Genomic DNA, 16,519 nt, shown 5'->3' with positions numbered 1-16,519 from the left:
CGTGTGCGTGCATGCCCCAAGATCCCAAGAGGAGACTGCAGGAGAAGGGATTTGTGGCCTGGCCATCCCCCCAGGGGGTGATTTCCCACTTTCTGTCTGTCTCTGTCTCTCTGGGGAGCACACATGCCCTATAGCAAAAACTTCTCCAAAGAAAAGAAAAAAAGAAAGAAAGAAAGAAAGAGAAAAATCGATAAAATTTTTGGGAAAAAGGAATAGAAAACAACTGTAGACACTAAGACAGTGTGGAAGAAGGGTGGGAAATGGCAGAGGGTGAGAAATGGGTAAAAAAAAATATATATGTATATATACACATATGTATATATATGTGTGTACACACACATATACAGATATGAAGCTAGAAATGAAAAACTACCGATGATAATATGTAGGATTAAGCCACTCTGCAGTATATTCTGGATGGGAAATGACATTTGGTATGCTGTGACGATGCTCAGGAATGAATGTAAATTAATTAATTAATTAAAAATAAATGTTTCATTAGAAAATTATAGGGCACTTGTAACTAGAGTCTAGCTTTGTCCTTATTTTTAGTTTAAGGTATTTTGTGAATCAATAAAATATGGAAAAGTTTAGTATAGAAGGGAGAAGGGGGAAGAAGAAACAAGTAAAGTATGCTTAATTAACAAAAAAATGAGAGGTAAGTTAGAGAGAAATATCTTTGGCTTAACTGACATGCATAATGTTTATGCTGGAAAAAGAAATGTTGTACACTGTAAAGATATGATTCAATGTAAATAAGTTTTAAAAATAAAAATAGAGAGTAACAGCTGTCTTCTCATCAGATACCATGGAGGCTAGAAGGCAGTTGGATATGTTAAGTGCTGGGGCCAGCCCTCAGTGCAATGGTTACACTTTTTAAGGTCAGAGGGCATATGCACATTCAGGAGCGAGAAGCCCAGAGGCTCGAGTCACACTGCAGTCCCTTCTCTTTCATTTCTCTATCCTACCAGGCTGTGTGTGCCTGGCACGTAAGCTGCCAGCGCTGGGACTCGAACCCTGGGTGGCCACATGAGATCCAGCTATCTCTGCAGCACCTATCCAACCACTCTGTTTTTCACTTTTAGAACAGTATTCTGTAATTTATGTGAGATATTCAACACTTTATTATAAAATAGGCTTTGTGTTAAAAGATGTTCCAACTGCATGCTAATGTAAATGCTCTGAGCACATTTAAGATAGGCTGGGCTGAGAGGCTGGGCTGAGATACGATGTTTGATAGGCCAGATGTAGTAAATGAACTTTCAAATTACGGTATTTTTGACTTAGGATGGGTTTATTTGGAGGCACCGCCATCACAAGTCAAGGAGTAATGTACATAATTACATTATTCTGTCCAGTACAAGTAGTACAGAATGCAACGTTTACCCATAACAGAATAGAAAGTGGTGGGACCAGCAGTTAGCATAATGGCTATGACGCTGGACTCCCATGTAGTCGACTATGGTTCGTGTCCAAGACCCAGTGGCTTAAAACTCATGCCGGGCGCTTGTATGTGTATGCCCAAGATCCTGAGAGGAGAATGGAGGAGAAGGGAATGTGGCGTGGCCACCCCCCCTGGGGGGTGATTTCTCGCTTTCTGTCTCTCTGTCTGGTGAGTGCACGCGCCCTATAGCAAAAACCTCTCCAAAAAAAAAAAGAAAGTGGTAGAGGGCCAGGCTATGTTAGAGTAAGAAACTCAACTCCACAGCAACCAAGGAAGAGAAAAGGCTAACATAACAAAAGCAATAGGTCATTGTTCCTTTGTCTCACAGCTTTAATGGTCATTGGAAGTGTCTACTGCTAGCAGACCTGCCCAGCAATAAATACTACCGGGGCCCAGCCACAGTGGCACAGATGGCAGGACATTGTTGCGTGATACTGAAGCCACAGGGAGGTCCCAGATCCAAGTTCCAGGTCACCCTCATCAGGCCTGGTGCACTAGGGTCCCTAGCTTACTGGAAGGCTATGAGGACTGTGGCACTGTTGAGTGTACCTGTTTCTCTCTCAAGAAAGAAAGAGAGAGAAGGGGAAAAAAAGAAAGAAACGAGGAAGGAAGGTTGGTTGACTAAAGGGTGTCCTTTACACTAAAATGAAGGACACTAGAGGGTAACTGAATCCACACAAAGAAATAAGAGTCTGGTAAAATTAACTACATTAAACATAAGACAGGGGCCAATAGGTGGCATGGTGGTTAAGGGTGCTGGACTCCCACATGGCCAACCATGGGTCGAGTCCCAGACCTGGTGGCTTGCTTTCTCACTCCCTGCCACCCCCCACCACCAGGTCTGGTCAAAGTAAAAATAAATAAATAATTAAAAAAAAAAAAAAAAAAAAAAAAAAAAAAAGACAGCGCCCGGCGTGAATTTAAGCCACCAGGTCCAGGACTTGAACTGCGGTCGATTACATGGGAGTCCACCGACATAGCTATTATGCTAACTGCTGGTTCCAGGCAACAGATTTTTTTTTTCCTTTTTCTTTTTTTGGAGAGGTTTTTGCTATAGGGCTCACATGCTTGCCAGAAAGACAGAGAGAGATAGAAAGTGAGAAATCACCCCCCACCCCCAAGGGGGTGGCCATGCCACAATCCCTTCTCTTCCATTTTCCTCTTGGGATTTTGGGCATGCACGCACGCACACACGCCCAACCTGAGTTTAAGCCACCGGGTCCGGGACTCGAACTGTGGTCGACTACATGCAAGTCCAGCGACATAGCCATTACACTAACTGCTGGTCCCCAGGCAACAGATTTTAGGACCAAAGTTGTCAGTGGAAATAATGAACATTTAGGTGCATGTTTATAACTGTTATTTCCTTGATGTCATATCAATTATAAACATATATGCACCTAACAAGTGATTCAGAGCTTGAAGCAAAAAAAAAGCCAGGAATAGGAAGGAGAAACAGACGATTAAACAATAGGAGTCAGAGACTTCGATAGAGACTTCGATATCCCATTTGCAATAATGAACTTATTGCAAGATCAACAAGAAAACTTCGACAATATAAAAACTAATCCTAACCGTTATCTATACAGCACTCTACCTGAACAAAAGCACAGTTTTCAATACATCTGAAACAATTTCTAGACTAGGTCATATGTCAGCTCATAAAACAAGTCTCAATAAACTTAAAAGGATGGAAATCACACAAAGTATGTTCTCCAGTCAGTGAAGTAAAGTTCGTAACTTAAAGAAATTTAGGAAATTCATAAACACGTGGAAATCAAACAAACTCGTGAACAGTCAATAGCTCACAGAAGACATCACAAAGGACACTCGAACATGACCCACTGTGGGGCAGCAGGTGGCACAATGGCAGAGGCACTAGATCCCACATGGCCGAGTCCTGGACCAGTTGGCCTAAAACACACACCAGGCACGCGTGTGTGCATGCCCAAAGCCCTGACAGAGTAACAGAAAAGGGACTGCAGCGCGGCCATCCCCCTGGTGATGACACCTCACTTTCCTCGTCTTTCTCTCTCTCTCTAGCAAACACACGTGGCCCTATAGCAAGCAAGCACACGCACGCACACACACACACAGACACCCCAAACAAAAAAACAATCTAAGAAGAAAAAACAATACCCATTTCAAACACTTATCCAAACATGGGAATTAGGAGAATACAAAGCGCAAAGCTGTCCTGATGCAGAAGTGAAACTGAGAGAAAACTAATGCTTACCTTTGTGAGCTGACATGGGAATTTAAGAGAAAGTCTGTTAGACTGGGAAACATTAAATTATTGTGTCATTATCATTAAGTTTAGTTCTTAGATAGGAACTAGTAGCTAATAACCATTATGCGTTTATAAGCACCCAGACCACCGTATAAAAAAATCACCAGACCCCAGCATCTGATCTTAAGAAACGGCTTAAAGTTACTGAAATTCTTTTCTGCCAACTCGTCAGACTCACGGACTAGAGAAATGGGCAGATGCTGGCACTGAGCTCCAGCAAAGCACAGGAAAGGCCTCACCTCGTGGTGGGCTGGAGGAGAGGTCAGGGCTGAGAATATGGACCATTCAGGTGGGCGGAAAAGTCGCTGAACAACTACAACTCGATGGTTATGTCTTGAAACATGTGATTGCTATGAGGTGGATGTTTGTACCATCCCAAAATTCATACAGTAAGCCCTCACTAGCCCCACTGAGACTGAACTTGGAGACAGGGCCTGAGAGCATGTATTCCAACTTACACGAGGTTATGAGATTAGTGCCATCATTCAACTGAGGGCTGGTGTCCTCGGAAGAAGAGGAAGACAGTGGAGCTCTGACTGCCGTGAGGGCATAGTAAGGCGGCAGCCATGTGCCGGCCAGGAGAGCCCTCACCAGGACCAAACTGGAGGTACTATGCTCTCAACTTCCAGCCAGTCTCGCTTTCACAAAGCATCTAGTCTGTGGTGCTGTGATGGAAGTCCAAGGTGAGACCCATGCAGTCAGGGAGATCCAAACCCACCCATTTCAACAATTTGGGTGTAGAGATGAGCGTCAATGAATCTGACAGTTTGTAACAAGATGAAGTTCATTATCCCACCGAGCACGTAAACAAAGAGGCCACCTGGTATTATCTTCTAACCCCAAGACACGGTACCATCCTTAACTGCACTCACAAGTAAGTCCTGCCATTATTCCTATTTTCTACAGCCACGAGGAACTGAGAGGAAGACCCAGTGAGTCCATATTGCCAGAGTCTAGCCCAGCCCACTGGGCCCTGCACTCACACCTGTCTCCACACAGGGGTGAGTTACTGGTCAACAAAAGCACTTCGACCCTGTAAACCCACGGTGAGCCCAAAAGAACCAATAGAAGCCCAGCAGTACTCAACTCCCAAAGTAACGTTTCTTGGGGCACCTTCATATCAATCAGTTCCAGTGTGCACGATACCAGAATGCCGTAAATCTAGAACACGGCAGTTAGGTCCAGCACCACCGAACCACAGTGAACACCTGTAGAGAAGACTCTGCTCACCAACACTTTCACGCCTTCATGAGCTTGTGAGAAGAGCTGCACCCCACATCCTGGTTCCTAGTACCTGCTTGCACTGGCTTAAACAAATGCCAGATAAGCTCATTACCTGGTACCCCTCCACACATTTCCATAGTTACTTCACTACTAGACACAAAGCAAGTGGAATGTTTTTGTCTAGGGACCAGTCCATGGCTTGGTGTTTAAGGTGGCTGGATACCACATGGCCAACTATGTAGTCTGCCTCCCAGACAAGGAGGCTCAAGAAACATGCTGAACACGTGTGTATACATGCCCCAAATCCAGACAGGACAGAGAAATGGAGAGGTTGTGCATGATCACACCCCACCCCACAGGGGCGCTTTCTCACTCCCTTCCCCTCCCCCTTTGTTTCTCTTCAGTGAACGCACATACCCTCTAACAAAAAAGTTTTTATTTAGTTTAGCAACCAAACAGCAGTAATAGTAATAACACAGACTCAGCCTCGAATCCCACCCCAAAATTTAACCAGCTCCTTCCATACCCTTTCATCAGCTGTGCTGCCGTGAAGTATGCAGCCATGGCCTGGTCGTGCTCGCTCTCGACTGCAAACGAGTGCCCGTAGGCTATCCACGCGGGCCCGTAGGTCTTCTCCAGGGCTGTGGCTTTGCTACGGCAAAAGTTCATTAAGTAGGGTAATACTTATTACACTGTTAGGTTAATTTTACACAAGTAGAGAGCCGCAAAGACATTAGCATTATTAGATAACTGAGTTGCATACTTACTCAACACTAACATAGCACTAGTATTGAACACTGTGCTGATTCATCTTAATTACATTTAATAGTACAAACAATAGCTTAAGCAGTTTTAGGAAACACATCCACAACTTTTAAATATTGTATGTAACTGAGCTCATCAGCAGTTTGCAGAGAACTTACAAGTGTCACCTCATCGGGAAGATCTGTCTTACAGCCTCATAAATGGTAGTAGCAGCGGCAGCAACAACCACTTGGTGAGGACCTGCCTTACACAGGCACCATGGTCACATTCTAATGGCTTGTAGCACAGATGAATTCATACTTTGAGGACAAGTATACCAGTGCTTGAGAGATTATGTGACATCCCGGAGGGCAGCAGAGTCACCCTGGATGCAGGGACTGGACGACTATAGATAGTCTCCTACCAGTGGGAGACTGTGATGGTTAACAGGGAATAATGTATCACAAGATACAGGGTTTATAATGGGTGACATCCCACTTCCTAGCATTTTGTTTTCTAGGTGTTCCTTTGCCCAAATAGTCCTGTTTCATAGAGTCCATCACTGACTTACATACTAAATCAAAAAAGTACAGTTCGAATAAACTTTTACAATACCCGTCATCTTCCTACTCAGTTTTCCTAAATGCTGAGCATACAGTTAACCGCAAGGTCCTTCTCTACCTTCTTCACAGTGCAGGGCTCTTTCCTGTCATCTTACCACGTTTTCTCACAATTCTGGGGTATTGGTATTACAGCACCCCTATTTTTAGAGAAGAGAAAGTCAGAGATATTTTCCTGGGGAATTACAGCTGGTAGGCTACAGAGCTTGAGTCGGAGTCTGAGTCAGGCTCCGCTGCATGCTCTTTTGGAGACCATTTCCCGTTCTGCTTGCGAGCACAGACTCACGAGAGTTATCATAGTTGAAGTCTTTAAGTAGTTAGTCCTTCATGTACTGAGCCTTCCCCTGTGCTTGGAGAGCACTAGTGATCCAGCCTGAGTGGGCTACATGGCTTTCCTTGAGCTCGAGCCACAGGAGACCCTTACATGGACCAGCTCACTGCCAGAAACTGCCCACAGTCATAGTCAGTGACCCTAAACGCATGTGAAGTTTTGTAGTTAGTTACCCATTTATAAACAAGCAAATCCTAGAAGGTTTATTATCTCTATAATGAAAAACAAAACCATTGAAACTATTATTCTCTATTTTTCATACTCTGACTTGTATACGACATAAAACTATACAGGCCCCTAGGACGGAGTCTACACACTGACTTACCTCCCCTCCCAGCAGGCACGCTGCATCGGGGGAGAAAGCGCCGCTCACACAGCTTTTAAAGAGCGCCTAGTCACTGCATGACAGCACCTCAGCAAGCAATCGCTCCTACAGGCTCACTCGGGACAGGTAAACTCATACCTCAGATATCTCCTGGCATGTTCATTCTTATGACCAACCATGAGGTAGTAACATCCCACTGCAAACCAAGACACCTAAAAAAGTCAAAGTTTACCATGACCAGAGAGGCCCACCTCGGCTTGGACTCTAACTAATTAGGCTGAATAGAGGATCTCCCTGCAGTACATGTCCTGGTTTAAGTTAGACATTTCTCTGAGACGGTCTTTCTACTAAGGTCCTGGAAGAGAACAGACCATGAAGAGCTCTTTTCAAGGCTGCGTAGAAGACAGCTCCAAGGACTTCCCGTTTCGAGTGCAGCCTGTGCATCTCGCCCCGCTTGGCTCCTCCCTGCCCCGACAGCCCTGATGACCCATTCGCAGGCGTCCTGGCCTCACACTGCAGGGATTGTCTTAGAGCCTGAGACTAGTCTGACCCCTTCCACGGCACTGTGGAAGACACACTGCTTTGATCAGTGCAGACTGGCAGCGACTGAGAAGGCCACCTTACATACGCAGTGTGGGAAAGCAGTTACCAGCACTCTCAATGAAAGCTGGGAGTGTGTGACCGTAACCATCGAAATTCCCTATTTCTATATGGTAAGTATTTAAAATACCAGGCATGGGGCTAGCAGATGGCGTAGAGGTTACATCACTGAACTCCCACATGACCAAGCACAGTTCGAGTCCTGGATCCACTGGCTTGAAAATGACACCTGATGTGTGTGCCTGCATGCCAGGGCCCTAGGAGGAGAACGGAGGAAAAGCAATTATAGCATGACCACCCCCCTGGGGACATTTCTCACTTTTCCTCTCGCTGTCTGTCTCTCTCTAGTGAGCATACATACCTTATAGCAAAAAACAAATAAAATAACATAATAAAAACAAAATCAAATCTGCTCTCCTGTTGCTGTCATCCTAACAGGTCTGAGATTATCACTACTAAAAAATAAAAATTAAGAAGAGTAAAGATTTTTCTAATCTTTTTCTTGAGAGAGAAATTTTTACTATAGGCACGTATGCTCACTAGAGAAACAGTGTCTCACCCTCCGGGTGGATGATCACAATCCCTTCTCCTCTACTCTTCTCCTGAGAATCTGGGCATGCAAGCACACACATTCAGCATGAGTTTTAAGCCAGCAGGTCTGGACTCAAAGCGCAGCTGGCCATGAGTCCAGGGCCTTGACCACTGTGCCACTTGCTGGCCGAAAGTAAAGATTTTTGTTACTGCTTCTGTAAAATGTCAAGAACCTTTCATGAATTAAAAAGCCAATGCTGCTGTCCAAGTGTCCTAAGCAGTAAGATTCTGTGCCAACAACAAAGCATTATTTGCTTGACCTTAAACATAAGCTACTGTTTAAATACTAGTCCAAACCACCATGAGAAAATGATAGACTTATATTACTTACAGGGTTACTAGGATATAAATCCACCAGTTTATGAGAAAGATAGAAAAGTTCTGTATTAGGGAAAAAGAAAAAAGAATGAAATGCAATTGCAATTAATTCAAATTAATTAAAACATCAAATGCAATTAAGAAATGACTTCCCCCTAAGCTACAACTCTACAATCATAATTCTGTCCTCAAAGTGATGATTTCACGTTTTTCTTTCCTGCTGGATACAAAAACCCATCTACCTACTGAGGTATAGAAACCCCACTAGGCAGAACCACAGTGCCAGACCTCGCCCGAGTGCTTGTTGGGAGACAGGACGGACAGCCGATGCCACCTCAAAGGGACTTGGCGGTGTTGGGCTGCAGAGGGCTCTGCAGAGCTGCTCCTACCAGACAGACTACCTCTATGTCCACCACAGGTGGGCTCAACCACCACAGCCAAAGTGGTTAACCAAACTTCCAAGTAATTTCAAATCAGGGCGACTAATTCCTCTTGAGAAATGTGTGACCCCAAGTGTTCCACAGTGACCTTTCCTACAGTCAGACCAAGGCCACTTGTAAGTCTGCATCTATAGAAAGCCTCTCAGGGATAGGTGTCCAGGTCGGGAGATTGCACTGCGAGGCACAGGGCTTCGGTGCAGGACTGCCCAGGCTCGCCCTACTAAAGCTCACTATTACCACGAGATGGACTGACAAGGGACAGCCCAACACAACCGGACTTCTGAAACGTAACAGGGTAATAAGACAGCTCCCTTCCAATTTCTAAACGGTTAACTCTACCCATACCCGAAGCAGTATTCTCAAGAACCCTTTTATTTAAAAAGAGAAAGAAATGAATTTAAACAGCTCACATCCAACACCCTAATGCCCCTTGAAGCACAACACACTTGAGAAAAGAGAGCAAAAGGCAAGACTCTACTGGTCCCAGGCAAACGCTCCTCCCCTCCCCGCTGGCCTCCCCGCTGGTCCTGGGTACACGCTCCTCCCAGTCACTGCTTCTATCAGACACCCAACATGGCACCACCCATGCTCTCCATGCTTCAGGGCATCATACGAAATTTCAAGAGTAACAAAAAGCTTTTTGGCTTAAGAATTATTTTAATTAAAAATTTAAAATTTGCCAGGCCAGTCCCAGCACCGTGTGAAGAAAGCTGGGTCTCACATGGCTGTGAGTTCGAGTCCCACGTGACAGTCTGAAAGACATGCTGGGGATGCATGTGCATGTGCCCTAGATCCTGATGGGAACAGAGGAAAAGGGATGGCTGCATGACTAGGCCCCGCTGAGGGTGCTTTTTTTCACTCTCTTTCCCCATTCTCGCTGGTAAGTACCTATCTTATGACAATTAAAAAGGACAAGATTCTTACCGTTTGCTTTGTTCAACTCCACAAGTGTTCCTATATGTACAGGTAAACAATTGGCATGGAAAGGGTCTTTTTCCATTACTCTGAAAGTTGAAGCAACACGTTATTTCCTGGAAACAGCATGTGACAGCACTCACTACTGTTATCTGTGTGTAGACAGTCTGTCCAGTGTGACAGGTGAAAGGGTGTGTTACAATGCTCTTTGTTTCTTCTTTCCATTATCTCTTTGTTGGTTCAGTTAAGGCAATGGGTAAGTTTTAAATGCAAGGAAAATTTCGGGTTTATTTGGAACAAATAAAAGCATTATCACACATACATTTACTTAGTGAGCAGATTTATGATGCATAAAGAAAAGCAGTCTAATTATTCAAAAGAATCAAAATATGAAATATTTAATACAGATAATAAGGACTTACCAATAAAGATTTCTCTGATTTTAAAGACTTTATTTTTTTAGGTTTTTGCCATAGGGTACATGCGTTTGCCAGAGAGAGAGAGAGACAGAGGGAAAGTGAGAAATCATCCTCAGGGAGGAAGGCCATGGCGCAATCCCTTCTCCATTCTCCTCTCTGGATTTTGGGCACACACACACATATACCTGGTGCGATTTTCAAGCCGCCAGGTCCAGGGCTCAAACCAGAGTCAGCCATGAGGGAATCAGGTGTCATAAACACCATGCCACCTAACTGGGCCTCAATTTCAAGGACTTTAAACAATCCAAAAGAGCCACAAAAAAAGACAGGATATGTAATTTAGCTAAAGGACAGGTTAAATCATACACACTGGAAAACTGGTGTGGAGCAGCCGCCTCACTAGTGAACGCTCAGGCCATGCACCCTGGCCCTGCAGAGCTCTGTCAGCCTCTAACAGAGAACATGTTTTATTAAATTAGGTCCCAAAATGGTATTTCCAAATTTGCAAATTATCAAGACTGGGAAGAGGTGCAGCTATACGCCTCCCAGGTTATTAGAATAAATCTATTCATATGCATAAACCTGTCTCTGCAAACTGCCTTTAAAAAAAACTTTGTTATTTAATTTTATTTATTATTCTTATTAGTTTTAATTTCTTATAGGTCATATGTGCTCACTAGACAGAGAAAGAGAGAGAGAGAGATAGAGAAAATGAGAAAGCATGCCACCAGGTTCAGGACTCGAACCACGATCAGCCATGTGGGAGTCCAGCACCTTAACTACCATGCCACTTGCTGGCCCCTCTGTAAACTGCTTAAGAAAAAAAGATATACTTTATTTTATTTGTTGTTGTTATTGTAATTTTTTTCAACTTGACCAGAGAGAGAGAGAAAGAGAAAGAGAAAGGGAAAGTGAGAAAGCAAGCCTCCAGGTCCAGGACTTGAACTGTGGTTGGCCATGAGGGAGTCCAACATCTTACCCACTGTACCTACCATCTGCCAGCCCCTGTAAACTGCTTTTAAGACAGCACTGTGAGGTACTCTCCAAATGGTAAAGGTAAAGTGATCATCTACTAGTTTGAGCTTACTCAAACAGCATGTCCATGAATTCCTTGGACAGAACAGTCTGAGCGCCAGCTCCTACACAGAAACAAACGGGAATACTTACACGGACGTGAGCTTGTAGCACATCTTAAAGTCGCAGTTGTAATAATGCCTCTCAGCTAAAGACACCACCACATCCAGATTCTCCTGCAGGCCATCTACAGACTCAGGGACGACAGTCTCACTAGGCTTGTTATACTGAAACAGAAACGTGAGGACATGCGTGGTGAGCAGGAATAGGGCCAACGCAGACTCAGGGTCGACCGAGCAGCTAAAACCTTTACACAGGACATGTGGGAGCCTCCGCACACTTCCTGAGTTTCATCAGCACTCTTCTCAGTAAGTTTAATTCTTTTCTCAATTTTATCACACAATTCAAGTACTTCATGAAGTTCAGGAAACAAGAAAACTCATCTTCATGCAACAATATTCCATTTATTAAATAACTCAAGCTTTTAGGTCAAGGAGTTGATGGAGGTAGACATTATTTTGGGGAGCTTTTTAGGAATCATATCATATATCTAAAATAATCTAACTGTTCTTACAAATGTGCTAATATTTATTTTTAAAAATAGAAGACAAATTTAATGAAAGACAGAAGTTACATAATGTAAATATTAACTTTATGTTTACACTTACCTTTTTCAATTTGTTCTCAAATAGAAAATGTAGCAATTCTTGTTCTTCAGTACAGAGCTTGCTGAGAGGTAGTGATTCAAGAAGTTCTTTTTCTTAAAAACAGTGAGACAAAAATAACATCACCATATTCATAGGGGAAAAAGGCATCGACTAGAAATATTTTTCTACAGTTCTTGGTCTAAGTAAATCAAACTCAGAAAATAAGATCAAAATGTACCAGAGAAGGTAGACAGCAGTTCTTGGGCTGGGAGGTGAGTCACCCTGTAGACAGAGGCGGTGCTGCTGGGGCTCCTGGCTAAGCAAGTCCGAGAACCAGGACACGCAGCACTACCTACACTGCGGCTGTTGGTGTTCTGGGCACTGCAGGGCGTTGACAAGACCTCTGGCCTCCACCTACCTCACACCAGCAACCTCCCACTCTCCCTTCTGTACTTCAAGAATGACAACCAAAAATGTCTCCAAACTACAAAATCTCAGGGTTCAGAACTGCTGCACTAGACTGAAATGTCTGAATGCCACTAATGAAATAACCCAACCCTTCCGTGTCTCGCTGACCTCGCGTGTACCACTGCTGACATGCTTGGTCAGCAGGTCTGAGTCCCTGAGGTGGGTCCAGATCACCTGGGACTTGTAAACCACCTGAGGCCAGGGCCTTACCTCCATGTGTCTGACCAATGAGTCTGAAGTAGAGACTGACACTGGGGTTTAAAGCACCTCGTATATTTAAAGCACAGTCACACTGGGGATCGATGCATCAGATACTAAAATCTTGGTTAATACAACCTCAAATCAACCTAAAAAAAATGGTCTTATCACACTGCCATCCCTAAAGGGTCTGGTAGTAAAAGACATGGCACAGGGGGCCAGCAGGTGGCGTGGTGGTTAAGGCTCTGGACTCCCACATGACTAACTGTGGTTCAAGTCCTGGACCTGGTCTCTCTGTCTCTCTCTGGTGAGCATACATGCCCTATGGTAAATTTAAAATAATAATAATAATAAATAAAATAAAATAATTCTAAAAAAAAAATTACAGGGACCAGTAGAGGGCATAATGGTTACGTTGCTGTACTCTCACGGATTCGACTATGGTTCAAATCCTGGATGCAGCAGCTTAAACCTCATGCCAGGTACGTGTGTGTGTGTGACCAGGATCCCAAGAGGAGAACAGAGAAGGGACTGTGGTGTGGCCAACCCCCTTGGGGAATGATTTATCACTTTCTGTCTCTCTGGCAAGCACATGCACCCTACAGCAAAAATCTCTGTCAAAAAAAAAAAAGACACTGCACAGCAATGCATTTGCACTGTGCTTCGCATGTGAAACACTAAGAAAGTGAGTACATCTATTTACACCAGCACAAAGCCTGCTCTTGATTCTGCAGATGTTAAAGGAAAGAGACAAAACAAACAACATTGTTAAAAATAAAACTACTTCAGCATCTGAACCTTCTTGTGCTGTCAACATGTGATGCGATGTCAAAAGATCAAATGCTTCAAAACAGTGCACATCAAGTTTCAAGGCTTCTTTGTAGCTGTAGGTAGCAAGGGTTCGATTATCTAAAGCATCATAGATTTTTCCTCGTAGAAGGCAAATAGAACTCTTTATCTGTTGGAAAAACATGAGTCAATACTTAATTTTTTTAATAAAATGATGTTACCACAACAATGAAGTTTTATGACACCTAGAAGGACTTGGTTCATCCCGACTGTCAAAGCACAGAAAAGTCTCCTGGGTCTGTCCCCTGAGCTCCCAGCATTTCACTGCGGCCCGTCTCTATAAGTGACTTGGTAACTTAGATGCCTGTACTCCTAGTTTTATTCTCTTGTCCCAAAGAGGGCGATGATTAAAAGGTACAAGCAGGAAGCGAGGCCCCAGTGAGAGCATCTTGGTGGGTCCCAGAGGCCCGTAAAGAGCACAGCTGGCTGGGACCAGCAGACCTGCTTGTGTCCAAATTCCTGTTCTCTATTGAGCTGTGATTTGGACAAGGGCTTTGACGTCTCTCATCCACAGTTTCCTTTCCTTACCTGTAAAGAGGGGAAATACTACCTAACTTACAGAATTCTGGGAGGGTTGGAAATGCAACTATTTTCCAGCACACAGTAAGGTACCTGAAAAACAGCTACTTCACTATTACTGTCAATAAGAGGGTGTGAAAATCTGGCTAACACTGAAGACTCTGAACCACAAGAAACCTCATTTAAAGATGATTCAGAGGGGGACCAGCAGTTAGCATAATGGCTATGTCACTGGACTCCCATGTAGTCGACTGTGGTTTGAGTCCTGGACCCGGTGGCTTAAACTCACACCAGGTGTGTGTGCGTGTGTGCGTGCGTGCCCAAGATCCCGAGAGGAGAAGGGAGAAGAGACTTTGGCGTGGCCATCCTCTCTGGGAGGTGATTTCTCACTGTCTGTCTCTCTGTCTTTCCATTGAGCGCATGAGCCCTTTAGCAGAAACCTCTCCAAAAAAGAAAAAAAATTAACAGTAACAGATGAGTAGTCAAACCAAAAACACCTAGAATGTGTTACATTCCTAACCATTTTGTTTTCTTTTAGCTTTTTGTCATAGGGCAACGCACTTGTCAGACAGAGAGAAACAGTGAGAGGGAAAGTGAAAATTCACACCCCAGGGATGGGAAGGCCACGCCACAATCCCCTCTCTATTCTCCTCCTGGGATTCTGGGAATGCATGCACAAGCACCTGGTATGATTTTTCAAGCCACCAGGACCGGGACTTGAACTGCAGCAGTAGGCTATGTGGAAGTCCAGCACCTTCACCACTATGCCACGTACTGGCCCCAGCATTCCTACTTAAGGTAAAAATATGTCATAAAAAATAACTGTAGAGATGGGGAAGGGAACTGGTTAGTGATAGTGAAGAGGTACAGTTTCTTTCTGAATAATAAACATATTCCAATTTTTTTTTTTTTTTTTTTGCTATAGGGCACGTGTGCTCACCAGACAGAGAGAGACAGAGAGACAGAAAGCGAGAAATCACCCCCCGGGGGGATGGCCACGCCACAATCCCTTCTCTTTCTTTCTCCTCTGGGGATCTTGGGCACACCCGCACACGCGCCCGGTGTGAGTTTTAAGCCACCGGGTCCAGGACGTGAACCGTGGTCGACTACGTGGGAGTCCAGCGACATAGCCATTACACCTACTGCTGGTCCCAACATATTCTAATATTGACCATGATAAGGTTTGCACAGCTCTGTGAATATGTTAAAAACCATCAAAATGGGGACAAGCAGATGGCGTAGCGGTTATGTCACTGGACTCCCACGCAGTCGATTGCAGTTGATTCCCAGACCCAGAAACTTGAAACTCACACCGGGTGTGTGCATGTACATGCCCAATATCCCAAGAGAATGGTGAAGGGATTGTGGTGTGGCCATCCCCTCTAGGGGGTGATTTCTAACTTCCTGTCTCTTCAGCAAGAGCACACACCCTATAGCAAAACTTTCTCTAAAAAACCCCATCAAACTATACATTCTAAAAGGATGAACTACATAGTATGAGAATTACATCTCATAAAAATGTCTTCTTTTTTGAGAGATTTTTGCTGTAGTGTGTGTGTGCTTGCCGAAGAAAGAGACAGATAAAGCTAGAAATGAGCCCTCCAGAGGGATGGCCACACTGCAAGCCCTCTCCTCCATTTTCCTATTGGGACTTTGGGCATGCATGCACACATGCCCAGAGTGAGTTTTAAGCCACTGGGTCCAGGCTTGAACCATGGTTGGCCATGTAGGAGTCCAGCTACATAAACATTATGCTATCTGCTAGCCCCGCCCCCCTTTTAAATAATTTGCTATAGGATACATATGCTTGCTGGAGACAGAAAGAGAGTGAGAAAGCTCCTCCCGGGGGCATGAGCACGGTACAATCCCTTCTACATCCTCCTCTCATCATTCTGGACACACACAGGTGCCTAGCATACTTCTCAAGCTGCTAGGTCCAGAACATGAACCACCACTCAGCAATGTGGAATCCAGCTGCTTAACCACCATGGCACCAGTTGGCACAAAAGAATGTATTTTGTTTTCCTTTCAAAAAAAAGGAGTAGCAGTCTAGATTAAAGATCTGACCTTGGGTATCATTTATTATAGGCTGGCCCCATACCCCAGTGGTCAGGGAGGCCAGATTCCACATGGCTGACATCCGTTTGGAGGCTTGGAAACATGCCAGGCACATGCAGAGAAGGGGCTACGGCATAGCCGTGCCCTATCTGGGAGTGGGCTGGCTGGTGTATGTTCTCTCTCTCGCCAGCACACGTGCCCTCTGAGTTAAAAAAGAAAAATCATCTATTTCTTCTGTGAGTGAAAGATGGAGGGGAAGCGAGCACCCTCAACAGAGTCTTGATGCCCAGCCCACCACTCCGATCATGGGCATGTGTGTGCCCACTGTATTAGGTAGTCTCTACTAGCAAATCCAGAACCCGTCCACACCCTCAGTCTTGTAGAGCATCTCACTTCCACCACTATGCCGCCATTGTGGCTGGGGGGGGTCATTTTTCAACGTGTA

At 44.5% G+C, this 16,519-nt stretch overlaps 1 protein-coding gene across 4 annotated transcripts in view; it reads right to left on the bottom strand.

Annotated features, from left to right (window-relative positions):
* Positions 1 to 16,519, bottom strand: part of CDC16 (cell division cycle 16) — a gene marked incomplete at its 5' end in the record, with an annotated part of 41,886 nt that overhangs the window by 19,390 nt on the left and 5,977 nt on the right. For 3 of the 4 annotated variants that reach the window (XM_027776217.1, XM_027776218.1, XM_027776219.1), the window contains 7 exon segments: positions 5,485 to 5,610; positions 7,117 to 7,190; positions 8,501 to 8,550; positions 9,852 to 9,931; positions 11,429 to 11,562; positions 12,004 to 12,095; positions 13,447 to 13,606. In XM_027776217.1, coding sequence (XP_027632018.1) covers positions 5,485 to 5,610; positions 7,117 to 7,190; positions 8,501 to 8,550; positions 9,852 to 9,931; positions 11,429 to 11,562; positions 12,004 to 12,095; positions 13,447 to 13,606 — 716 coding nt within the window. 4 annotated transcript variants of the gene reach the window in all.

This window comes from Tupaia chinensis, unplaced genomic scaffold (assembly GCF_000334495.1).
Source record: "Tupaia chinensis unplaced genomic scaffold, TupChi_1.0 Scaffold000644_1, whole genome shotgun sequence".
Lineage (NCBI taxonomy): Eukaryota > Metazoa > Chordata > Mammalia > Scandentia > Tupaiidae > Tupaia > Tupaia belangeri.
The sequence above is the reverse complement of the archived record's forward strand: the minus strand, read 5'-3'. Positions and strand labels throughout refer to the sequence as shown.